General features: G+C 44.9%; 1 protein-coding gene across 2 annotated transcripts in view; it reads left to right on the forward strand.

Annotated features, from left to right (window-relative positions):
- Positions 1-27,334, forward strand: part of smpd3 (sphingomyelin phosphodiesterase 3) — a 236,589-nt gene that overhangs the window by 171,736 nt on the left and 37,519 nt on the right. For both annotated transcript variants that reach the window (XM_063066704.1, XM_063066703.1), the window contains exon 3: positions 25,838-25,913. In XM_063066704.1, coding sequence (XP_062922774.1) covers positions 25,838-25,913 — 76 coding nt within the window. The remainder of the gene's footprint in view (positions 1-25,837; positions 25,914-27,334) is intronic.

Consider the following 27,334-nt stretch of genomic DNA (forward strand, 5'->3'; position numbering starts at 1 on the left):
GGTTAGGATCAAATGAAGCACATGAGCAGTATAAGGAGCTAAAGAAGAGAATGAGGAAAGTCAGGGGAGCCCATGAAAAGTCCTTGGCAAGTAGGATTAAGGTAAATTCCAAGGCATACTACACATACATCAAAAGCAAGAGGCTAACTAGAGAGAGGGTAGGACCACTCAAGGATAAAGGGGGGAAGATCTGTTTGGATGCAGAGAATGTGAGTGAGGTACTTAATGAGTACTTCGCTTCAGTATTTACCAAGGAAAAGGATATGGAGGACCAGGAGATCAGTGCTGAATGTATAAATATGTTAGGGCGTTTAGAGGTCGAGGAGGAGGAAGTGTTGGGCCTCCTAATGAGTGCTAAGGCAGATGAGTTCCCAGGGCCTGATAGAATTTACCCCAGGTTATTGAAGGAAGCAAGAGACAAGATTGCTGGGACGTTGATCCGTATCTTCATCTCCTCTCTAGCCACAAGCAAGGTCCTGGAGGACTGGCATGTGGTGCATGTTGTACATCTATTTAAGAAGGGAACAGGGGAAAATCCTGGGAACTATAGACTGGTGAGTCTCGCATCAGTTGTAGAGAAATTACTGGAGAAAATTCTTAGGGACACAATATATGTGTATATGGAAACCCATGGCCTAAATTAGGGACAGCCAGCATGGCTTTGTGCATGGCAGGTCATGTCTTACCAAATTGACTGAGGTTTTTTGACAAGGTGACGAGAGAGGTTGATGGGGGTAGGGCAGTGGATATTGTCTACGTGGATTTTAGTAAGGCGTTTGACAAAGTCCCTTATGGGAGGGTAATCCAGAAGATTAAAATACACTGGGTCCGTGGCAAATTGGCTGTTTCGATTCAGAACTGGCTTGCACACAGAAGACAGAGGGTAGTGGTTGAAGGGACTTATTCAGGCTGGAGATCAGTAATTAGTGGTGTTCCACAGGGATCTGTGCTGGAATCTCTGCTGTTTGTGATGTATATCAATGACCTGGATGAAAATGTGGATGAGTGGGTTAGTAAGTTTCTGAATGATACCGAGATTGGTGGAGTTGTGGATAGTGTAGAAGACTGGCAAAGAATGCAGCATGACACAGATCATTTGCAGATATGGACTGAGAAATGGCAGGTGGAGTTTAACCCAGGTAAATTTGAGGTGTTGCACCTCGGTAGGGCAAATGCAAGGAGATCGTACACTGTTAAGGGCAAGATTCTTAACAGTGTTGCTGAGCAGAGAAGTCTGGGGATCCAAGTTCCTTGAAAGTGGCTACACAGTCGATAGGGTGGTTCAGAAGGCTTATGGAATGCTTGCTTTTACCAGTCAAGGCATTGAGTTCAAAAGTCAAGATGTTACGTTGAAACTTTATAGAACTCTGGTTAGGCCACATCTGGAGTATGCATACAGTTTTGGTCACCCCACTACAGGAAGGATGTTCAGGCTTTGGAGAGGGTACAGAAGAGGTTCACCAGGATGCTGCCTGGTTTGGAGGGCATGTGCTATTATAAGAGGCTGGATAAATTTGGGTTGTTTTCTCTGTTGTGGCGGAGGCTGAGGGAGATCTGACAGATGTTTATAAGATTATGAGAAGTATAAATAGAGTAGACAGGAAGTATCTGTTTCCCAGGGTAGAAATGTCTAATACCAGAGGGCACGTATTGAAGGTGAGAGGGAGTAGGTTCAAAGGGGATGTGAGGGGAAAGTTTTTTTACTCAGAGAGTCATGGATGCCTAGAATGCGCTGCCTGGTGGGACGTTAGAGGCAAATACACTAGAGACTTTTATGAGATGTTTTGGATAGGCTCATGAATGAGAGGAAGGTGGAGAAATATGGACATGGTATAGGTAGGAGGGATTAGTATTTGGGATTTTTTATTTGCTTTTTAGCTGGTTTGGCACAACATTGTGGATGAAAGGGCATGATTCTGTGCTGTACTTTTTTATGTTCTATGTTCTATAAAATGATGAAAGGTTGTGATAATAAGGAAAAATGAGAAAATAAGCAAAAAACAAGAAAGCACATAAACGGGGGTGTGAATGAATGTTAAACACAGTGGTGATTCAGAATCTGAAAATGTCAGACTTGGATGTGGGCTCAGGGAGGTGTTTGGGTTTTGTGAATTTTCAGCATATAATTGCCATCTGAGTGATAAATTGATCCATTTCAGCACAATTCACAGTGTACTAAGTAAGAGATGGCGTACTTTCAGAATGAGTGACTCTTTCAGACAAGACTAACGGCTGTTAGTCTGCTTCAATGAGTGTGTTCCTGCCACTCGCCTTTAGGAACTGCTGAGGGAGCAGATTTTCCCATCGTTTACATATCTAGTCCTAGTCTAAACTGTAGAATCTATCTTCTTTAATTAGCCACCTTCCCATAGAATGTAAAGAATCTCACCACCATTGTCAAATAAATTGCCTTCCCTTAGTCACCTTGGAACTGTAGTGGAGCTAACAGAATGATTGTCTCATTTCAAACACTGCAATCTCTCAGCCTCACGAGCCCCAAAAAATATACCAGCGATACATCGCGCGCTGTGTGAATGTGAGGAAAGAGCACAGGACCCTCCCCACTGAGAGTGCTGAATAATGGGTCTTGAACTAATCAAAGCAGAGCCTTTGCTTGCTCTCTGCTGTGTTTAACGGCTAACTATGACGCATTGTACAAGCGCCATCAGGCCCCAGAAGAATTAAGGACAGGGCAAGTTGCAAAGCTGCAGTCCTCAAAAGAATCCTTCAAAGTTAGAGAGGAACCAGCCATCAGCTTATCGTGGGCTGATTCAGTAGAAGCTCCGGCAGTAGCATATCAATGTGTTACAAGGTAATCTGAATATTGGAATTGGTTTATTATTGTGTACAGTTAAAAACTTGTCATGCATACTGTTCTTACAGTTCAGGTAATTACACAGAGCAGTGAGGCAGGACAAGGGAAACCAATAACAATGCTGAATAAAGTGTAGCAGCTACGGAGAAAGTGCAATGCAGGTAAACAATAAGCACACTGAATGGTTCCCTAGTACTGGACAATAAAGTCACGTGTACGAGGGAACCATTGGATAGTCCTGTAACATTGGGGTGGAAGCTGTTCTTGAATCTGGTGGTATGTGCTTTCCGGCTTTTGTATTTTCTGCCACATAGAAGGTGTGGGTGGGTGGTGGGGGGAAGAGAAAATGTCTGAGGTGGCTGGGGTGCATAACTCTGCAGTTATCTGCAGTCATTTGCTGAGCAGTTGCCATTCTAAACACAAGGGATTCTGCAGATGCTGGAAATCAAAGCAACACACACAAAACCGGGGCCGGGGGGGGCGGGGGGGCAGGTGAATGACGGAATATCTAGACCTGCAACATCTGGCTATCCATCTTTCCCACCACGGGAGATTTCCACGATCATTTTGGTTGTGGTATACATTCCACCTCAGGCCAATGACAGTCAGGCTTTAGATGATCTGAGCAATGGGATCAACTTGCACAAAACAGCGCACCCGAATGCCTTCACCATTGTTTTGGGGGATTTTAACCAGGCCAATCTGAAAAAATCACTAAGCAATTACCATCAACAGATCACTTGCAATACCAGAGGAAATAAAACACTGGACCACTGTTACACCACCATCAAAAATGCCTACCGTGCTATTCCATATCCTCACTTCGGGAAGTCTGATCACCTGGCTGTACTTCTACTCCTGAGTATATCAGAGACTGAAGACTGCAGCACCAGTAGTGAGGACCAAGAAGGTATGGACAAGGGAAGCACAGGAGCACCGATGTGACTGCTTTGAATCAGTGGACTGGACTGTATTCAGGGATTCATTTTCGAATCTGGATGAGTGTGCTGCAGTTGTTACTGACTTCATTAAAACCTGTGTGGATGAGTGTGTGCCTACAAAGACGTACTGTACATTCCCAAACTTAAAGCTATAAATGATCCAGGAGGAATCTTGTCTGCTGAAGGCTAGATCTGTGGCATTCAAGTCTGGCGACCCAGGCCTGTACCAGAAAACCAGGTATGAATTGCGGAGGGCTATTTCAAGAGCAAAGAGACAACTTCGAACGAGGTTGGAGGGAACATCAGATGTACGACAACTCTGGCAGGGTTTGCAAGACATTACTTCCTACAAAGAGAAACCCAATAGCATGAATGGCAGCGATGTTTCACTACCAGATGAACTCAATGCCTTCTATGCCGGCTTTGAAGGGGAGAATATAACTACAGCTCTGAAGATCCCTGCTGCACCCGGTGACCCTGTGTTCTCTGTCTCAGAGGCTGATGTTAGGCTGTCTTTAAAGAGGATGAACTCTTGCAAGGCAGAAGCTCCTGATGGAGTACCTGGTAACCCTCTATGAGGATTGGTATGTGTTCTTTCGTCTTACCCTTCCTGAAGTCCACAGTCAGCTCTTTTGTCTTACTGACATTGAGTGCCAGGTTGTTGCTATGACACCATTCCACTAGTTGGCATATCTCACTCCAGTACGCTCTCTCGTCACCACCTGAGATTCTTCCAACAATGGTTGTATCATCAGTAAATTTATAGATGGTAATTGAGCTAAGCCTAGCCACGCAGTCATGGGTATAGAGAAATTAGAGCAGTGGTCTAAGCACACACCCCTGAGGTGTGCCAGTGTTGATCGTCAGCGAGGAGGAGATACTATCACCAATCCACACAGATTGTGGTCTTCTGGTTAGGAAGTCGAGGATCCAATTGCAGAGAGGGATACAGAGGCGCAGGTTCTGTAACTTCTCAATCAGGATTATGGGAATGATGCTGTTAAATGCTGAACTATAGTCAATGAACAGCATCCTGACAGAGGTGCTTTTATTGTCCAGGTGGTCTAAAGCCATGTGAGGAGCCATTGAGGTTACATCTGCTGTTGACCTATTGTGGCGATAGGCAAATTGCAATGGGTCCAGGTCCTTGCTGAGGCAGGAACTGAGTCTAGTCATGACCAACCTGTCAAAGCATTTCATCACTGTAGATGTGAGTGCTACCGGGTGATAGTCATTAAGACAGATCACATTATTCTTCTTAGGTGCTGGTATAATTGGTGCCTTTTTGAAGCAAGTGAGAACTTCCATCTGTAGCAGTGGGAGGTTGAAAATGTCCTTGAAAACTCCTGCAGGTTGGTTGGCGCAAGTGAGCAGTTTCAGGTGTCAAGATCTCTGAGGATCTAACCTGGTCCCAACATATCGATGTAGTTATAAAGAAGGTAAGACAGCAGCTATACTTCATTAGGAGTTTGAAGAGATTTGGCATGTCAACAAGTACACTCAAAGATTTCTATAGATGTACCTCGAAGAGCATTCTGACAGGCTGCATCACTGTCTGGTATGGGGGGAGGTGGGGATGCTACAGCACAGGACTGAAAGAAGCTGCAGAGGGTTGTAAATCTAATCAGCTCCATCTTGGGTACTAGCCTACAAAGTAAGCAGGACATCTTCAGGGAGCGGTGTCTCAGAAAGGCAGCGTCCATTATTAAGGACGTCCAGCACCCAGGGCATGCCCTTTTCTCACTGTTAACATCAAGTAGGAGATACAGAAGCCTGAAGGCACACACTCAGCAATTCAGGAACAGCTTCTTCCTCTCTGCCATCCAATTCTTAAATGGACATTGAACCCGTGAACACTACCTCACTTTTTAAATATATACTATTTCTGTTTTTGCACGATTTTTAATCTATTCAATATTTGTATACTGTAATTTATTTACTTATTTATTTAGATTATAAGAACACTCAGTCCTCTTTTATTGTCATTTAGAAATGCATACATGCATTAAGAAATGATACGATGTTTCTCTGGAGTGATATCACAGAAAACAGGACAGACCGAAGACTAACACTAACAGAACCACGTAATTATAACATATAGTTACAGCAGTGTAAAACAATACCATCATTTGATGAAGAACAGACCATGGGCACAGTAAAAAAAAGTCTCAAAGTCCCGAGTCGATCAGCTCCCGAGTCCCCGATAGCAGGCGGCAAAAGGGAGAAACTCCCTGCCATAAACCTCCAGGCACTGTCAACTTGCCAATACCTTGGAATCAGCCGACCACAGCCGACACTGAGTCCATCCGTCCGAAAACTCCGAGCTTCCGACCAGCCCCTCCGATACAGCCTGCCGAGCGGTATCCTCTGTCGAGCCCCTTCGACCTCGCCCCGGCCGCTGAAACACACAAAGCCGAGGATTTCGAGGCCTTCTGCTCCGGAGATTCCGGTTACCATACAGTAGCAGTGGCAGCGAAGCGGGCATTTCAGAAATTTTCCAGATGTTCCTCCGTACTCTCACGTCTGCCTCCATCAAATCAGAATTGTTATTCATTATTATAATTACTATTTTATTTTTATTTTTGTTCTTCTATATTATATATTGCATTGAATTGCCGCTGCTAAGTTAACAAATTTCACGTCACATGCCGGTGATAATGAACCTGATTCTGAATCCAAGACCAGAAGACACAGCTTCAGAATAGAGGGGCACCCTTTTAGAACGGAGATGAGGAGCAATTTCTTTGGGCAGTGAGTAGTGAACCTGTGGAATTCATTGCCGCAGGCGGCTATGGAGGCCGTTATTGAGTATAATTAAGAGGTTGATAGAGTCTTGATTAGTCAGGACATGAAGGGATTCAGGCAGCAGGCAGGAGATAGGGACCGAGGAGGAAATGCATCGGCCATGATGAAATGGCGGAGCGGACTTGATAAGCCAGATGACCTAATTCTGCTCCTTAAGGTCTTATGGTCTAAAATGCTGGAGGAACTTCGGAGGGAGGTGGTTGGGATAAAAGTACAAAACAGCAGGTGATAGGTGAAGCCAGGTGAATGGGAAGGACCACTTTCCCTCTACCAAGCACATCCTAGACAGGATGTTTTTCCTGGTGCATTGATAAGGGTTGATGGAGGCATGAAATGGTCCAAGCTGAAGAAGGAGCAGAGGAGCCAGTGTTCTGCTCAGATCAAGCAAGCCAACTCTCCTACAAAGTATGATCCATCTACCTTATCACTGAGGAAAGAATCAGTCAGCATGGTTACTTGAAGACCGATCTGATCCCAGTGCTTACAACGTGGTGGAAACTCTCAGGAGGTTAGGCAGCATCTGTGGAAAGAGAAACAATTAGCATTTCAGATCCTGGATTCTTTTCACAGAGAACGGAGCTCTCTTGTCTATTTCCCACCATTCTCTTAGCCCTTTCCTCCTGGACTGAACAGGGACAGAGTTACCCTTCTCCTTGCCTTCCATCCCACCAGCCTTCTCACTCAGCGGATCATCCACACAACTACAACAAGATTCCTACACGCATTCCCCTCTCCCCTTCCAGCTTTTTGAAGGGACGGATTCCTGGTCTGCTCTTCTGTCCCCACTTACGACTCCCCTTCTTATGGCACCTTCCTTTCTGCAGCAAGCAATGCGCCCTTGGCCTTTCATCGCTCCCTTCCTATCATCCAGAGACCCGTCTTTCCAGGTGAAGCAGCAGTTGTCTTGCACTTTTCTCAAGTACTGTATCTGGTGTTCACAACGTGGTCTCCTTTACAGTGGAGAAACCTAATGCGGAATTGGAGCTCTCTTTGCAGAGCACTGCAGTTCAATCTGCAGGAGCGACCCTGCGTTTTCAACTTCCTGCCACCTAAACTCACCATCCCTCTCCCACTCTGACGTATTGGTCCAATACCATCCCTCTCTGCACTGACACGACAATGGCCAACATAAGCTAGAGGAACAGCTTATCACCCGTCTTGGCACCTGGCAGCCTCTGCATTCAATATCAAATTCTCCAACCTTGGGTAACTCACTCATTTTTCTGTCTGTATCAGAATTGGCCATTTCGGCCTGAGATTTTGGGTCAATTTTTCTTCTGCTGTTTTTACAATGTGCCCTGCTGAGTATGCCCCTCAGCCTTGCTATTATCAACTCATTACACAGACATGATCTGGTCTCCTCCATGGACAGGAATAAACAATCAAGGTTTTGGGTGGAGACATTTCATCAGGACTGGAAAGGATGGTGGGCAAAGCTTGCGATTTATTTCCATAAATGCTACTTGACCTGCTGAGTTTATCTAGCATTTTGTGTTTGTTACTCTGGATTTCCAGTGTCTGCACAATCTATTATGTTTATGATCCCCTCCTCTTGTGCTGCTCCATTAACACACTTGGTCTCACCCTGTCAGGGGTATTCCCTTAATTCTCCCCACCCTCACCTTCTCAGTTCCTGAAAGGAACTTATTTTCTCCCTTCTACTGTTCCAAGGAAGCATGTGAGAACTGAAACGTGAACTGCTTCTCTCTCCACACATACTACCTGGCCTGCTCCCAGTGTTCCCTCTCTTGCCTATTTCCACTCCTGTGCAGTTGGTCAGAATGAGTTGTGGAAAAGATTGCTTTTTTTTTGTGAGAAATTTCCCTGCTGACATCGGAGCCACTAATGCCTGGTGACTGACACCAATGGCATAGTGGTACAGACAGTAGAGATGCTGCTTCACAGTTCCAGAGACCTGGTTTCAGTCCTGACCCCTGACCCCTGACCCCAGTGTGGTGCCTGAGACCACTGGCTTTCCTCAGAGTGCTCCCACATACACATCCAGAATGTGCAGATTGATAGATTGGCAGGCTTCTGTAAATTGCCACTTCCATGTAGATCAGTGTAGAATCTAGGTGGTGTTGAAGGGAATGTAGGATAATAAAACGAGATTAATATAAATGTGGAGATGGTAGTTGGTGTGGAAAGTGTCAGCTGAAGAACTCATTTTCCCATTGTCTTTATTCAATCACTCTCTAGTCCTGTTCTGCTGTTACATTTAGTAGTCTAGGATTTCTACCGGTTAATGTCACTTTATTTCATTTCTGTAGATGCTCCCTGGCCTGCTGAGTTCCTCCAGCATTATGAGTGTGTTGGTTTGGATTTCCAGCATCTGCAATCTTTCTTGTGCTTATGATTGCAGAGACCAGTGTGACAGGAAGGTTTGTGTGCAGGGAGCAGAGATACATAGGGTTTTATTGGGGAATGGGATGGAGTTGTGAGCTTCTACTGCTGTTTTTTTTTTAATATAGGGGTTGTGGTTGGGTACCAGCTCATAGTATTACTGTGGTTTAGAAATAAATAGGTTTTTAGGAGAGCGAATGTGTTGTTTGGTTAGTTGGGTTGTTCCTGGGATGCATGGAGAACAATAATTAGGAGATATTCTTTGACTGTCCATCGATTTCGATGTTGACTGTGCTGAGAGTTGTCTCGGGGTCACAAACCAGCACTGGATCGGCACTGTCTCCCACATCGGTTTTATTTGTGATTTGACTGGTCTAGCACCGAATGTCTGTGTTCATGACCTGCTTCATATTTCTTCTGCCTTTTCTCCTCGATAGCTGGGATTGGCTTCTTGACAATGCAGTCCCAACTTCTTCTGTCCAAAGCATCTTTCTCCCAGGTGTTGACATTCATGTCAGTGTTCTTCATATGGTGCTTGAGCACATCTTCCTCGTTCCTTCATGTCGCTCACCAGAGAAAACAGCTCTGGGTAAACGATCATCACTCATTCTTGTGATATGACCAGTCCAATGCAGCTGAGAAGCTGTGATGAGTAATTCTACACTGACTGTCCCAGCACCTTTGAGCACCTCCACATCTGGTACCCTCTCTTGCCACTTGATGTGTAATATTTGGCGTAAATACCTGTGTTGTGCCTTGGTCAATTTCTTGATGTGCTTCCGATACAATGTCATCGTTTCGGTTGAGTAAAGCAGAGATGGTAAAACAGCTGTGTTATATACTTTGACCTTGGTTGCCATTTAAATATCGTGGCGAGACCAAAATCGCTTCTGCAAAGCACCAAAGACTTTTGTAGCTGATTGAATTCTCCTCTCAGCTTCCAGATCTGATGAGTTGGTGTTGGTCACAGCGCTTCCTAAGTATGTGAAAGAGTCAGAACATTTCAGTGCTACCCCATTGACCGATATAACTGGTGGTTGGGTCTCACTGGGACTACGCAGAGGAGGAGGCTGGTACAGAAGTTCGGTTTTGGAGACATTGATTCTTAGGCCAAAAAGAGTGGCAGCAAATGAGAAGCGGTCTACAATTTCTTAAATCACATTAACATCAGTAGCGATCAGGGCTGAGTCGTCTGCATACAGAAGCTCTCTGACGCGTATCTCTCTTGATTTGGTTGAGGCTTTAAGTCTTGACAGGTTGAACAATTTTCCATCTGAGCGAGTCCTGATGTACACACCCTTGTCCAAATTATGGTCCATTATTTCCAAAACTGCAGCAAGATATAGTGTGAACAAAGCTGGAACAAGAACGCGTCCCTGTTTTATCTCATGGTTGATGATGGAGGCTTCGCTGATGCCTCCTCTGATAGATACTTTGCCAGACATATTTTCACGAAACAGCTTGATCATCGTGACCAGCCTATCTGGACAGCCATAAGTTTTGAGCACTTCCCAGAGTGTTTCTCTGTCCACCGTATCAAATGCTTGTGAGAAATCAACGAAGACAATGTACAATGGTTGCTGCTGTTCTACCGCCTTCTCCTGGAGTTACCTCAAAGTAAAAATCATGTCAGTGGTTGCTCTTCCAGCCCTAAAGCCACATTGGCTTTCAGGAAGCACATCTTCTGAGATGATCTTGAGCCAGTTCAGCAGTATCTTCACCATCATCTTGCTAGCTGTGGACAGAAGGGAGATTCCTCGGTTGTTTCCACAAACACTACGGTTGCCTTTCTTCTTGTAGATGGTGACTATCAGCGCATCTTTGAAGTCCTGAGGGAGACATTGACTCTGCCAACAAGCATTATGTAAGTTCAACAGTTCAGTCTTCAGAGCAGGACCACCTTGTTTCAGTACATCTGATGGAATACCATCTTGCCCGGGTGCTTTACCACTTCTGGTATCTTTTAAAGCCTTATTAAGTTCTGTCATAGTGATGAGTCCACATAGCTCTTCTTTTAGCAGTCTAGTTGTGAGCCTTTCACGGGCATTGTGGTCAGCCGCACCTTGTTGGTTTAGAAGGTCACAGAAGTGTTCCCTCTGTTGCTCAGTGATGTCTTTCCTGTCAGTGCATAGCTTGCTCCCATCTGCAGTTTTTACTGGGCCCACTGTATTGCTTCTTGGACCATAGATAGCTTTCAGTCCTGAGAAGAGCCCATGGTAGTCATTCCTGTCTGACATTGCTTGCAGTTCTTCCGCTTTCTTATTCCACCAGTTGTTCTTCATAGCCCTGATCTCCCTTTGAACTTTGGCTTTCACGACCTTAAATGCTGCTTTGTTTCTTCCAGAGTTCTCTTTCAAGTGACACATATAAAGCCTTTGTTTCATCTCCAACAGTTCTTGAATTGAATCATTTTGTTCTTGAAACCAGTCAGGAGTTCTTCTCTTCGGGTGACCAAGCACTGCACTTGCAGTTGAATGGATGGTTTTCCTGACTGCTTCCAGCATTCTTCAATATTGGTTAGGTCATTGGGAGGGTCTTTGTCTTCTTGGAGAGATAATGTCAATGCTGTGACAAGTGTCCTCTGATGTTCCTCACTGGCCAACTTGTTGACATCCAATTTCCTGGGTGCTTCACTGGGTGTTCTTCACCTTGGCAGCAGCAGCTTAAGCCTAAGTTATGATCGTACCATGTAATGATCTGATGAGCACTCTGCTCTACGCATTGCTTTTGTCGATAGAACCTCTGGCATATCTGCTCTGCGAGTCACAACGTAGTCAAGCAAGTGGAGATGCTTTGACCTTGGGTGCATCCAGGTGAAGTAGTTCTTCTCGGGTTGACAGAAGAAAGTGTTGGTAACACACAATTCCCTCTGAGCGTAAAAGTTTAGCATAAGGTCACCATTGGTGTTCTTTTTGCCTTTACCTTCATAGGTACTGTGATCCTTGCCTACCCTGGCATTGAAATCTCCCAAGGTGAGCAACTTGTCTGCCCTGGGGTCATTATCAGTTACTTCAGCCAGTTCCTGATAGGAGGCCTCCTTGTCTTCGTCAGAATATGCCATGGTTGGTGCCTACACATTGATCAAACTCAGGAAATGATCCTTTCTGATGGGAGCACGTAGTCGCGTGGCCCTTTCAAATATCCCTATCAGAACTGTTGGGAATTTGCTAGCAATCTTGTTGGAAGTAGCAAAGGCTGGAAAGAGAGAAGATATTATTGGCTAACTAACCTTTGTTTTCCAATATGTCATTAAGAAATACAATATAACCCCTCATTCAGAAACTGTGTCTCTAATTCTATTCAATTACACAAGGGAAAATATCCTTTCACCATTCGTCATGTTACTCCTCCTCAGAATCTTAAGGTCACCTTCATTCTCTTAAACTCCAGTGAGTTCAGTCCCAACCTGCTGAACCTGTCTTCAATCTTCAACTGGGAATCATCCCAGGAATCAAGCTAGTGAACTTTCTCTACACTGTCTCCAGTCCAAGTATGTCCTTCTTAAGGCAAATAAAATGTTGGCATTATTTCAAGGGGAGATAATGTTGAGGCTTTATAAGACACTGGTCAGGCCGCACTTGGAGTATTGTTAACAGTTCTGGGCCCCATATATCAGACAGGATGTGTTATCATTGGAGACAGTCCAGAGGAGGTTCACGAGGATGATTCCAGGAACACAGGGGTTAACATATGAGGAGCATTTGGCAGCTTTGGGCCTGTACTCACTGGAATTTAGAAGAATGTGTGCTCATTGAAACCTACTAAATATTGAAAGGCAAACACAAGGAAATCTGCAGATGCTGGAAATTCAAGCAACACACACAAAATGCTGGTGGAACGCAGCAGGCCAGGCAGCATCTATAGAAAGAAGTACAATCAATGTTTCGGGCCCAGACCCTTCATCAGGACTAACTGTAAGAAGAGAGAGTAAGAGATTTGAAAGGAGGAGGGGGAGATCTGAAATGATAGAAGACAGGAGGGGAAGGGATGAAGCTAAGAGCTGGAAAGTTGACTGGCAAAAGGGATACAAGGCTGGAGAAGGGAGAGGATCATGGGACAGGAGGCCTAGGGAGAAAGAAAGGGGGAGGGGAGCTCAAAGGAAGATGGAGAGCAGGCAACGAATTATTGTGAGAGGGACAGAGAGAGAAAAAAAGGAAAATAAATAAATAAACAAACAAACAAACAAACAAATAAATAAGGGGTGGGGAAGAAGGGGAGGAGAGGCATTAACGGAAGTTAGGGAAATCAATGTTCATGCCATCAGGTTGGAGGCTACCCAAACGGAATATAAAGTGTTATTCCTCCAACCTGAGTGTGGACGGAATATAAGGTGTTGAAAGGACTAGATTGAAAGGACAAGATAAGATGAATGTAAGAGGATGATTCCTATGGTGGGAGTGTCCAGAACTAGAGGGCACAGCCTCAAAATGGAGGGGTGACCCTTTAGAATAGAAGTAAGGAGGATTTTTTTTTTAGCCAGAGAGTAGTGAACCTGTGGAATGCTCTACCACAGACTGCGGTGGAGGCCAAGTCCGTGGGTATATTTAAGGCAGAAGTTGATAGTTTCCTGATTGGTCAGGGCATCAAAGGATATAGCGAGAAGGCAGGTGTGTGGGGTTGAGTGGGATCCGGGATTAGACATGATGGAATGGCAGAGCAGACTTGATGGGCTGAATGGCCTAACTCTGCTCTTATGTCTTAAGGTCTTATGGTGTTACCTTTATGTAACATATTGTATAATGCTTCTGGAAATCCAAGTCTGCTTCCTCTTTTGGTTCCCTTTTGTCAACGTGGCAGGTAACTTAAATGGTAACAGTAAATTGCTGTACTCAGCCAAGGTAATTTCAGTACTGATAAAAGTCAGAGAAGTTTACAGATAGACGACAGAATCTGGGCTTGTTCTGCTGATTGCAGTGAAGGTGGAGGGTGGATTTAAAAGATATGCTTGAAACCATGTGGGATTTGAGGGGGTTTTGCTGAAGTAAATAATCCATTTGTAATTGATTCAATGTCCTTGACAAAAGCACCAACAGTAACAGCTTGCAGAGAGGTTGACAGTGGCACTGAAGTTTAGGATGTGAGGAGGGTGTTATAGAGCTTTGGCCTAGTCAGCAGGAGGCACAGGAGCTAATGTCAAAGTGATTAAAATCAGGCCTGTGCAAGCTGGCAGAGCTGGAATAGTACAGAGATCTCAAGGTGTTGTAACACACATAGGGAATGGAGGAATCTGAATAAGAAATTTGAAAGGTGCTCTTGGACCCAGGACCCATGTGAAGAACAGAATGGATAGGCAAACAGCATTTGGTGTGAGGTCGTCTATTGGCAGCAGAGGTCTAGATGAGCTCTGGATGAGCAGACAGCGTCTGCTCACTTAGTCTGCAGCAGAGCAGGTTCAATGGACTGAATGGTTTAATTCTGCTCCTGTCTTATGGTCCTGACACTTTCCATGGCTGTTGGTTCACATCCCACCCAACCTATCAGTAGAGAACACAGGCTGCAACATTCAGAGCTCATTCCGTCTGACTGGTTGCACATAAATATTCCGTCCAGCATTCTTCCACAACTAATGTTCACGTTTATAATTTCATGTGATTTAGAAGGAGTCCATTTGACCTTTTGTACCTTTGTCAGCTCTCAGAGCATCCTCCCACTTAACTCCCAGTGAGTTATCCTCTCTAACGTAGCTTCCCTGATTCTCCTCCCATGCACATACTCTAGAACAATTTACAATGGCCAATTAGCTCCCGTGACTTTGGCCAGTGAGGGGAAACCTACACGGTCACAGGGAGGATATGCAAACACCACATAAACTGCACTTGAGGTCACTCGAAGTGCTGAGTTGTGGACACAGCTCAGTGCACCACAAAAAAAACAGCCTCCCCTCCATGGACTCTGTCTACACTTCCTGCTGCCTCAGTAAAGCAGGCAAAGTCCCCACCCACACTGGTCATTCTCTCTTCTTCCCCCTCCCATCAGACAGAGAAAGCCTGAAATCATGTGCCACCAAGCTCATGTATAGCTTCTATCTGCCTGTTATAAGACGATTGAACTGTTCCCTCTTGTGATAAGAATGGACTCTTGACCTCACAATCTCCTCGATATGACCTGGCACCTTATTGTGTGCCTGCACTGAACTTCCTCTGTAATAGTCTCTCTCTCACTCTGTCTCTCCCTTCTCTCCCAACCCCCCACCCCCCACCGTCTCTTTCAGCGATACAGTGCAGATCAGAACAGGCCCTTTTGGCCCAGAAACTCACCTTTTAACCCTAGACTAATCACAGGGCAATTTAAAGTGACCGATTAACTTACTAACCTGTATGTCTTTGGGACGTGGGAGGAAACTGGAGCACCCGGAGGAAACCCACGTGCTCACGGGGAGAACGTACAAACTCCTTACAGACGGCACTGGAATTGAACTCTGAACTCTCTGCGCCCAGAGCGGTAATAGTGTCACGCTTACCGCTGCACTACCCTGGCACCCCATGTGACACCCCTCTGTTACGCCATCACCCTGTACAACCTCACTGCACTGTTGATCTGTATGAACAGTATGCAAAGCAAAGTGCTTTGGTATGTGACAGTAATAAACCAGTTTTGCAGTCTTATGAGAATCAACCCCAGGTTTCTGGTGCTGTGAGCGACAGCCGTGCCTGCTGTGCCATTGTGCCTGAAACACAAAATTGCTTTTCTCTCAACTGATTCTGCCCAGCCTGCTGAAGTTTCCCAGCATTTGCATATATATTTTCAAGTAGCTATCTCATTGCTCTGCGTGTGAGCTGTGTGCAAAATAACTACAGTCCATTCTGTGAAAAGCTTTTGGATGTGCCAAGATGCTATATAAATGCAAATTGTGTTCAGCTGTTTATTCAGCAGGGTAGGCAATGGCTGTCATATAATTGTTTGGTACTGCTTTAATTTTTAAGAGCAGCTAATTTTGCATTCCCACTAAAGATTGTCAAGTGGTGAAATGCTGCAAGGGCTTTGATAGTGTTAAATGTTGAAATTATAATTTTACTTTACCTGAGTGGCAACTTATCAGATTTGAAAAACACAGTATACCAGCTCAGGATTCCAGTCCCTAGCAACTAATTCCATTTTCTCATGAAGGAGCAATTGAATGCGTCATCTCCATCACCGAGTGTAATGAGCTCCTCGCAAACACAAACCAAATGTCAGATTGATTCTTACCAGATGAGGCTGTGCTGTAACCTTTTCTTTTTCTCTTCAGAGAACGCTGCCAATGAGAGATCAATTGTGGTCCACTGTGAAGGTGTGGGGGGGGGGGGTGGGAGGGTTTGTGGTGTTGGTAGGAGTGGTGTCATCCTGGAATCTCCCTGTTATTCCACTACTGTATGGTGTGTCAGTCAGTACAGAGCCTCTGAAGAGAACTCTAAAACCAGTGACAGGGAGCTGGCCTGATCTCTCAAACAGAGGTACAATCTTCAGCCATGTAACTGCTTGGCTTTTCATGCAGTTGTGACTATGTGTCTGCATGCTACTTGTCATTAAGCCATAGAGAGCTACGATACAGAAGCAGACTCTTCAGCCCATCTAGTCCGTGCTGACCTGTTGCTAGATCCAGTTCCACCAAATCATCAAGTTCGCAACAGTGACTGGCCTCATCAACAACAATGGCGACATGGCGTACAGTGAGGAGCTGGAACGTCTGGAAGAACTGTGCAAGTCCAACAACTCGAGTCTCAATGTGGACAAGACTAAAGAGGTGATTGTGGAATTTAGGAAGATGCAGACCAACCACTCTTTTCTGCAAATAAATGGCTGCCTATGGAGAGAGTTAGGACCACCAAGTTTCCGGGAGTGCACATAACAGACCATGTCACCTGGTTCCTCAACACTACCTCTCTGGTCAAGAAAGCACTGTAACATCTCCACTTCCTGAGGAGACTGGGGCAAGTGAGGCCCCCCCTCACTATCCAGCCTAACCAGTTTTTACAGGAGCACTATCGAGTATCCTGACCAGCTGTGTCACTGTCTGGTACAGGAATTGCAGGGCATCTGACCGCAGGTTCCTACAAAGGACTGCAAGGACAGCTGAGAGGATCAATGGGATCTCTCTTCCACCCATCAGAGATACTTATCCAGAGCGCTGCATAGGCAGGGCCTTTTAACATTGTCAATGATCCCTCCCATCCATCCAACAATCACTTTGACACCCTGCCGTCGGGCAGGAGGTGCCATAGCATTAGGACAAGAACTGTTGGGACAGGAAACAACACCTTCCCCCAGGCCATGAGATTACTGGTCTCATGTATGAAGCACCAGTAGCTTTATACTGTTTTCTCTTTAGCTTGTGTTTGAATGCACCTTACTATTTGTTAATTTATTTGTAGAAATACTAATTTATGGTGTTGAGTGAGAGTTATACATTCTGTGTTGTACACCTTGGTCTGGAGGAAAGTTGTTTCATTTGGCGGTATACACGTATACAGTTGAAATGCCAATAAACTTAAACTTGAACTATTAACCTACTTAGTCCCATTGACCATTGACCCCTACCTGGATTATAGCTCTCCATACCCCTCTCGTTCATGTACTTATCCAAACTTCTCTTAAATGTTGAAATCAAACCTGCATCCACCACTACGTCTGGCAGAATACTCTTACCACTGTCTGAGTGAAGAAGTTTCCCTCGGATTCTCCTGAAATATTTCACCTTTCACCCTTATAACCTCTAGTTCTACTTTCACCCAATCTCAGTGGAAAAAGCTTGCTTGCACTTACCCTATATATACCAGTGATCATTTTTTCATCCCTCTATCAAATTCCCCCTCATTTTCCTATGCTCCAGGGAATAAATCCTAACCAATTCAGCCTTACCCTATAATTTAGATCCTCAAGTCCCAGCAACATCCTTGTAAATTTTCTTTGTACTCTTTCAATCTTACTGATATTTTTCCCTGCTGTAGGTTGGTGATCAAAGCTGCACACAATACTTCAAATTTGCCCTCACCCAACCTCTTCAGAATAACAACCCAACTCCTGTATTTTATACTTTGATTTATGAAGACCAATGTGCAAAGCTCTCTTTATGGCTTTAACTACCTGTAACACCACTTTCCAGGTGTATATGTGTATGTAAATATGTAGAAGCTTAACCCCACAGGAGAGATGAATAAAATCAGAGGGCAATGGAAAACAGTCTGTCCTGGGGTTAGATGACTGTGTACGTGCGTGGGTGGGTGGCATGAAGAGGGAGGAATGGGGCTTGTTGCTTTCTTGCTTGGGATGTTTTGTTTTGTTGTGTTCAGTGTTGCTTTTCTGAGCATTGTGAGCACGCTATATTGATGGCAGAATGTGTGCTGCCCCCAGCACATCCTCGGATGTGTCGGTTGTTAACACAAACGACACGTTCCGCTCAATCGCACACAAAATGCTGAGGAGCTCAGCAGGTCAGGCAGCGTCTATGGAAAGGAATAAAGAATTGATATTTTGGGCCGAAACTTTATCCCTTTCCATTGATGCTGCCTGACTGCTGAGTTCCTCCAGCATTTTTGTTTGTTTCACTCTGGATTTCCAGCAGCTGCAGAATCTCTTGTGTTTATACATTTCACAGTATGTTTCGATGTACGTATGATAACTACATCTGAACTTGAATCCGGACGTGGAAGATGTCACCTCCAGCAGTGCAGTGTTGTCTTGGTGTGCACCATGCACATCAGCCTGGCTTTATCTTTTCATTTATGCGTTCACAATGCGTGGCCAGCACTTATTTAAACGCAAACAACAGGAATTCTGCAGATGCTGGAAATTCAAGCAACACACATAAAAGTTGCTGGTGAACGCAGCAGGCCAGGCAGCATCTCTAGGAAGAGGTGCAGTCGACGTTTCAGGCCGAGAGTCCTGACAAAGTGTCTCGGCCTGAACCGTCGACTGCACCTCTTCCTAACAATGCTGCCTGGCCTGCTGCGTTCACCAGCAACTTTTATGTGTGTTCCAGCACTTATTGCTCATCCCCCCTCCGCCCTAGATAAGGTGATGATAAGACAGCTTTCTGAGCTCCTTCGGCCGCTGAGGCAAAGGGAGGTGGAGCTTTGGGATTTGTACCCCACTGAAGGTAAAGGAACAAGTGGTTTGTAGGGAAATCTTGGTGCTGAGACTGTTCCCCTGCTCCCACAGTGGTTAATGTGCCCAGACACTGAGCAGGGCGCCTTTCCCACTTGTTTATGTGGCTTCTAAATCAGATTAACTGAGAAAGCCAACGAGAGGGCATTATACAGTTTAACGAGGACTGAGTATAAATTGGGGTTTTCAGCAGTTTCTTGATGAAAAGTAAATCAGGAGCTAATCGCCTCAGCTGTAATTAAGCTAACTGTGCCCACATGCAGTAAATTAATTTATTGGAAGAGGTGCAACAAACAGCCGAGGGTTGGTTCTGCATTGGGAGTGTATCCTCCAGCAGGGGCAGGGGCAGCGGCAAAGAATGGTGGTCATGTGCCAGGCGTGATCCTTTCCATAGAACAGAAGTACATTGTTCTGTTCCTTAAGGGTTAATTGCAACCTTAAACCAGCGTTAGTTCCCAAACAGTAAATGCAAATTACTATTGAATGGTAAAGGAGATCACTGAGAATGGAATACAGGCATCCTAGGATTTCTGCTGATAATGACGCCACAGCTAAGTCTTATGTGTACTTCACACAGCTGCCTTAGTCTCACACCCCTGTGGCTGTAAGGCATAGCAGCAGAATTAGGCTATACGGCCCATCAAATCTGCTCTGTGATTCCATCATGGCTGATTTATTTCCCCCCTCAACTCAATTCTCCTGCCTTTTCTCCATGAACTTTGATTCTCTTACTAATCAAGAACCTATCAACCTCTGCTCTATATATGCCCTAAGACTCGGCCTCCACATCAGTCTGTGGCAATGAATTCCACAGGTTCTCCACCCTGTGACTAAAGGAATTCCTTCTCAGCTCTGTTCTAAAAGGATGTTCTTCTATTCTGAGGCTATGCCCTCTGGCCCTAGGTTCTCCTGCTACTGGAAACATTATCTCTACATCCACTCCGTCCAGGCCTTTCAATATTTCGACATTTCAGGCCGAGACCCTTTGTCAGCACTAACTGAAGGAAGAGCTAGTAAGAGATTTGAAAGTGGGAGGGGGAGGGGGAGATCGAAAATGATAGGAGAAGACAGGAGGGGGAGGGATGGAGCCAAGAGCTGGACAGGTGATTGGCAAAAGGGATATGAGAGGATCATGGGACAGGAGGCCCAGGGAGAAAGAAAAGGGGGCAGGGGGGCCCCAGAGGATGGGCAAGGGGTATAGTCAGAGGGACAGAGGGAGAAAAAGGAGAGTGAGAGAAAGAATGTGTGTATAAAAATAAGTAACGGATGGGGTACGAGGGGGAGGTGGGGCATTAGCAGAAGTTAGAGAAGTTGATGTTCATGCCATCAGGTTGGAGGCTACCCAGATGGAATATAAGGTGTTGTTCCTCCAAACTGAGTGTGGCTTCATCTTTACAGTAGAGGAGGCCGTGGATAGACATGACAGAATGGGAATGGGATGTGGAATTAAAATGTGTGGCCGCTGGGAGATCCTGCTTTCTTTGGCAGACAGAGCATAGGTGTTCAGCAAAGCGGTCTCCCAGTCTGCGTCGGGTCTCACCAATATATAAAAGGCCACATCGGGAGCACCGGACGCAGTATATCACCCCAGCCGACTCACAGGTGAAGTGTCGCCTCACCTGGAAGGACTGTCTGGGGCCCTGAATGGTGGTGAGGGAGGAAGTGTAAGGGCATGTGTAGCACTTGTTCCACTTACAAGGTTAAGTGCCAGGAGGGAGATCAGTGGGGAGGGATGGGAGGGACAAATGGACAAGGGAGTCATGTAGGGAGCGATCCCTACGGAAAGTGGGGGGGGGGGAGATGTGCTTAGTGGTGGGATCCCGTTGGAGGTGGCGGAAGTTACGGAGAATAATATGTTGGACCCGGAGGCTGGTGGGGTGGTAGGTGATCCCATAGGAGGTGGCGGAAGTTACAGAGAATAATATGTTGGACCTGTCCCGTTGGAGGTGGCGGAAGTTACGGAAGTTCCCACCACTAAGCACATCTTTCCCTCCCCCACTCTCTCTGCTCACACTTATCCACATTAAATTGCATCTGCCATGAACTTGCCCACTCACCTAACCTATCCAAGTCACCCTGCATCCTCTTAGCATCCTCCTCACAGCTAACACTGCCACCCAACTTCGTGTCATCCGCAAACTTGGAGATGCTGCATTTAATTCCCTCATCCAAGTCATTAATATATATTGTAAACAACTGGGGTCCCAGCACTGAGCCTTGCGGTACCCCACTAGTCACCGCCTGCCATTCTGAAAAGGTACCGTTTATTCCCACTCTTTGCTTCCTGTCTGCCAACCAATTCTCTATCCACATCAATACCTTACCCCCAATACCGTGTGCGTTAAGTTTGCACACTAATCTCCTGTGTGGGACCTTGTCAAAAGCCTTTTGAAAATCCAAATATACCACATCCACTGGTTCTCCCCTATCCACTCTACTAGTTACATCCTCAAAAAATTCTATGAGATTCGTCAGACAGACATGATTTTCCTTTCACAAATCCATGCTGACTTTGTCCAATGATTTCACCATGGACTCTTTCCAACCACCGGAGTCAGGCTAACTAGCCAATAATTTCCTGTCTTTTGCCTCCCTCCTTTCTTAGAGTGAAGTGACATTTGTAATTTTTCTATCCTCTGGAACCATTCCTGAACCTTGTGGTTCTTGAAAGATCACTGCTGATGCCTCTGCAATCCCGTCAGTGACCTCTTTCTGAACCCTGGGGTGTAGTCCATCTGGTCCAGGTGACTTCAGACCTTTCCACTTCCCAAGCGCCTTCTCCTAAGTAATAGCGACGACATTCACTTCTGCCCCCCGACACTGTTGAATTGTCTGAATATGCTGGTGTCTTCTACAATAAAGACTGATGCAAACTACTTATTCAGTTCATCTGTCATTTCTTTGTACCCTGTTACCACCTCTCCAGCTTGTTTTTCAGTGGTCCTCTGTTCACTTTTGCCTCTCTTCAGAATCCGAATCAGGTTTATTATCACTGGCACATGTCATGAAATTCGTTAACTTAGCAGCAGCAGTTCAATGCAATACCTAATATAGAAAGATAAATAAATACATTATGGTAAGTATATATATGTATGAATGCCTTATAAATAGTGCAAAAACAGAAATAATATATATATATATTTTAAAGTGAGGTAGTGTTTATGGGTTCAATGTCCATTTAGGAATTGGATGGCTGAGGGGAAGAAGCTGTTCCTGAATCACTGTGTATGTGCCTTTAGGCTTCTGTACCTCTTTCCTGATGGTAACAATGAAAAGAGGGCATGCCTTGGGTGATGGGGGTCCCTAATGATGATGTCACCTTTCTAAGGCACCGCTCCTTGAAGATGTCTTGGATACTATGGAGGCTAGTACCCAAGATGGAGCTGACTAATTTTAGACTTCTGCAGCTTCCTTTGGTCCTGTGCGGTAGCCCCTCACCCCCCCCCCCCCCGTACCAGACAGTGATACAGCCTGTCAGAATACTCTCCATGGTACATCTACATAAGTTTTTTTAAGTGTTTTAGTTGACAAACAAACCAAATCTCTTCAAACTCCTCATGAAATATACCTGCCCTCTTGCCTTCTTTATAGCTGCATTGTTATGTTGGGACTAGATTGGATCTTTAGAGACCTTGACACCCAGGAACTTGAAATTTCTCACTCTCTCCATTTCTGATCCCTCTATGAGGATTGGTTCATGTTCCCTCATCTTACCCTTCCTGAATTCCACAATCAGCTTATTTCCCTTACTGACATTAAGTGCAAGGCTGTTACTGTGACACCACTCCACTAGCTGGTGTGTCTTGCTCCTGTATGTCTTCTCATCTCCATTCCCACAGTTGTGGGGTATAGAGAGAGTAGAACACTGGTCTAAGCACACACCCCTGAGGTGCGCCAGTGTTGATCATCGGCGAGGAGGAGATATTATCACCAATCTGCACAGATTGTGGTCTTCCGGTTAGGAAGGTGAGAATCCAATTGCAGAGGGAAGTACAGAGGCCCAGGTTCTGTACTGTGGGAATGATGGTGTTAAATGCTGAGTAGCATCCTGACATAAGTGCTTGTATTGTCCAGGTGATCTAAGGCTTTGTGAGATTGCATCTGCTGTAGATCTATTGTGGTGTTAGGTAAATTGCAGTGGGTCCAGGTCCTTGCTGAGGCAGGAGTTCATTCTAGCCATGACCAACCTCTTAAAGCATTTCATCACCTTTTATTTTTTATTTATCTGAAATACCTTTTGGTATCCTCTTTTATAGTATTGACTAATTGAACTTTATATTTCATCTTTTCTCTCCTTATTGCTTGTTTAGTTGCCTTGTTGGTTTTAAAAAGCTTCCCACTTTTACCTTCTCTTTTGCTTTTATGCTGTTTTTGGCTTTGCTATGGTTGCCTTGTCCTTACTTTAGAATGCTGCTTCTTATTTGGGATGAACCAATTCTGCATCTTTCAAATTACTCCAAGAAACTCCAGCCATTGCTGTTCTACTGTCATCCCTGCTAGTGTCCTCTTCCAGTCAACTTTGGCCATCTTTTCTCTCATGCCTCTGTAGTTGTCCTTACTCAACTGAAATAGTGAATTCATTTGATTTTAGCTTCTCCCTCTCAAACTGTAGTGTGAATTCTATTGTATTATGATCACTGCCTCCTAAGGTTTCATCTACCATAAGCTCTCTAATCAAATGTGGTTCTCTACCTAAAATCCAATCCACCCAGTTTCCCTTATAGCCCTGTAATTTTCTCCTTTCCTTTTCATCCACTTCCACCATACTTTCAGGCAGTAAATTCTAGATTGATGTGCCTTTCTGCAAAAGATGATTTCTACTGATGTTCTTTGCCCTATCCTTGAGTTTGCAGATCCTGCCCTTTTCTCTGGTCCTCTCAGGCCCTCGACTATCCATCTACCATTGAGCTTCCACCACATTAGACAAGAACCTCACTGCATTCCTCCTTTCATATATCACCCACTCCTTTTCAAATCTGCCACATGCATTACTCATTTTATTGCTTTAACCTATCTCCAAACTTCCCTTCTTTCCAAACACCTTAAGTTCCCAAACACATGCCTATTTTTTAAACACAGTTTTGTGTTTGAATCCCTCCAATTAAAGTCCCCACCTTTGCTGAGCACTGAAATTGACCTTATTAAAGTCATAATTAAGCCATTCTTCTCATGCTAGAGCACAGGTCAGTACATGGAACTACAGCGCTGTGACCATTTCAGAGACTTGCCAGTCACAAGGCAGGAACGGCTGCTGGATGCTGTGCGGTTTAGCTGTTTCAAATGGGGCATTTGAAAAGGTCTACAGTGGATGCAACCTCACTGGCTCTCCACTTGGCCTTGGATCACCTGGTCAATAGGAATATCTACATCAGGCTTCTCGTTAGTGATCAGCTCAGCGTTCAACACCTCTGCTACCATCAAGGAGGAGGTAGCAGAGCATGAAAACACACACTCAGTTTTCAGGAACAGCTTCTTCCCCTCCGGCACCAGATTTCGGAATGGACAATGAACCCACCATGTACAGTACCTCACTTTCTTTCTTCTTTTGCTCTCTTTTCCACTACTTATTTAATTATATATACCCTATATAATTCTTATAGCAACTTATAGTTTTCTAAATTATATACTGTTGCATCAAAACAACGTATTTCATGACATACGCCAGTAATATTAAACCTGATTCTGATTCCGCGAAATGGTTTCAAAAGCAGACTGATCCAATTTGGCAAGTGTCTTGATGACTTGAATTTTACACCAGCTGTAGTGAATACTTGGGTGTCTGTGCAGTGCCTGTAACATGGACGCTACCCCAAAAAACGTACAGGATTCAATCTTCAAACAAAGGCCATGGCACCACCATCATGGAGCTCCCGGGTAACTTGATAAAACAATTTTCCCTTGCAGGATACAAGTTGCAAAGTGATTAATCCTAACCCTGCCAAACAAACCATTGGGTACATTGTAAACATTATTAAACCTTGCCTTGTTGAATAATGGGAACACTGTACAGTTACATAGTAATGAATCATCAATATATAACAAGTTCTGCTTTATTTAATTAACGAGGTTGACGTGCATCATTTCGACTGAGGGATTTATATTTCTGCATTTATGTAGTATGAAGAGGAGGAGGCAATATGAGGCCTTGTGCACTGCAGAAGTTGTGTTAAAGTCAGAACGATATCAATTGTTGAGTGCTGGTTTCTGGTGATTAGAATCTGAACTTTCATCCAACCACCAGCACATAACAGAGGAAAATGTATCACTGGCTGCCAGTACGCTAAGCATTACTCCATTTTCTTTAATCTGAAAATTTAGAAGATGCAACATTTTTTCCTTTTGCATCTGAATAGTCTAATTCTCCTTTATGATAACAAACCATTAGCTTTGTAGCTCTGGTGAAACATTTTCTAGTCTTGACTCTAATCACCACTCTCCTCACTCTATTAGTGACTACTTTTGAAATGATGGAGGTGCCAGCTCCTGCACAGTGCATTCCAGAGTTACCCACTCCCCCAGGAAAGTTCTTGTTCCTCTGTAATTAACATTACAAGCATCACTTTCCAGGTCAAAGGGCCTGTTCTGTTCAGTTCCGGGAGATGAGATTTTGTAGTTCCCCCTCTCACCCAGTAGTTTCACTCCTGGCTGAAGTACTGTCATTCTGAGCCCAGCCTACCTCAACAATCATTCTGCAAGAAGGTGGCAAGACTGGAAGGGGTTGGTCTGTTATCTGTCATCTTGACTTCTGCAGCCACCAGCACTCCCTCCTGCATTGACTAAGTTAGGTTTTGTGGTGGTCATGAGCATGATGGAAATGTTTGTAACCCCCTTTTCACTTGCTCCCGTCAAGGTGCACGTTGGAAACACCGCTCAGGACCAAAGAATTGTGGGATATGTTTCCTGCACGCACCTGCAAGCTCTGTCAGGTAAGCTTCCATTGATTCGGCCCTCGTCTACATACACATCCTACCCCTTGCACAGATTGTGTTGGTTGTTCAACAGGTCTTTGCTGATTTCAGCTTGTGATCTCATTAAGCACGATACCAGGAGGCTGACTGTTCTCTGTAATGCTGTTTGTAAATTCTTCCAGCACCAGTAATGATGATGCTGTCTCAAAGCTCCCATATAAAGAGTGTAGGAAATAAATTTTTAAGCTGCAGGTTGTTGATGATTTCCCAGAGTCACAGCTGAAAGAATTGTAGAAACTACTTAAAGAAACCCCTACAAGGCTAAACACAAACAAGAGAAAATCTTCAATTTCTCAAACTTCCAGTATTGCCCTCCTTCACCATTCCCCAGTCCCATTTCCCTCTCTCATCTTATCCCCTTTTCTGCCCATCACCTCCGTCTGGTGCTCCTCCCCCTTCCCTTTCTTCATGGCCTTCTGCCCTCTCCTGTCAGGTTCTCCTTTATCCAGCCCTTTATCTTTTTCCAGCTCTACCTCACCTCTTCACCTTTCCTGGTCACACCTGTCACCTTGTATTTCTTCCTCTTCTCCACCCACCTTCTTACCCTGACTTCTCATCTTTTCTTTTTCCAGTCCTGATGAACCATTTACTCTTTTCCATAGATGCTGCTTGGCCTGCTGAGTTCCTTCAGCATTTTGTGTATGTTTCCTCCAAAGCTAGTCCTTTATCACGGCATGCCTGTGTTGGACAAGGCTGATATAAGTAGCATCCAGGACACCCAAATTTTTCTCTTGCGGAAGATCTCGGCTGCTCACAAATCAAGGGTATGCTAAGTGTGGCTCTTCCTAGAGCACTTCAGAAGCAAGTTCTGTGCAGAGCATGTAGATTTGTCAGTGGGAGCAGGGTTTGGATGCAACCAGCATGTTCAATGCACTCAGACAACCAAATCGGGAAAGGCTGATCCAGAGTCCAATCTGACCATTCTAAAGTAGGACTAGGTGCAACCATCATTGGCAGAGAGCCAGTCCAAGTGTGGGAAGTATGACCAATAACATCCCGCCCCTCCATTGATGAACAGATGAGTTGCAAAAGAATGACCATCAGATAATGAACTACTCGCCAATTTGAGACATCGGCTTTCAAAGATGTCCTTGGTGGGGTGGCTAGTGCCCATGATGGAGCTGGTAAAGTTTACATCCCTCTTCAACCTTTTCTGATCCTGTGCAATGGCCTCTCCATACCAGTCAGTGATGCAGCCAGTTAGAATGCTCTCTGCATTACAACTGTAGAAACTTGCTAGTACCTTCGATCACATCCCCTCATAATGCCTCAGTGGACCAGGGAGAAGCTGCAGATGAAGCAAAAGCTGAGAACCATTAGAGATCATAGTGAGTCCTCCACTGCAACTACCAGACATCTGATAGAACAGTGTGTTAAAG

This window comes from Mobula hypostoma, chromosome 14 (assembly GCF_963921235.1).
Source record: "Mobula hypostoma chromosome 14, sMobHyp1.1, whole genome shotgun sequence".
In the NCBI taxonomy this organism is placed as follows: Eukaryota; Metazoa; Chordata; class Chondrichthyes; order Myliobatiformes; family Myliobatidae; genus Mobula; species Mobula hypostoma.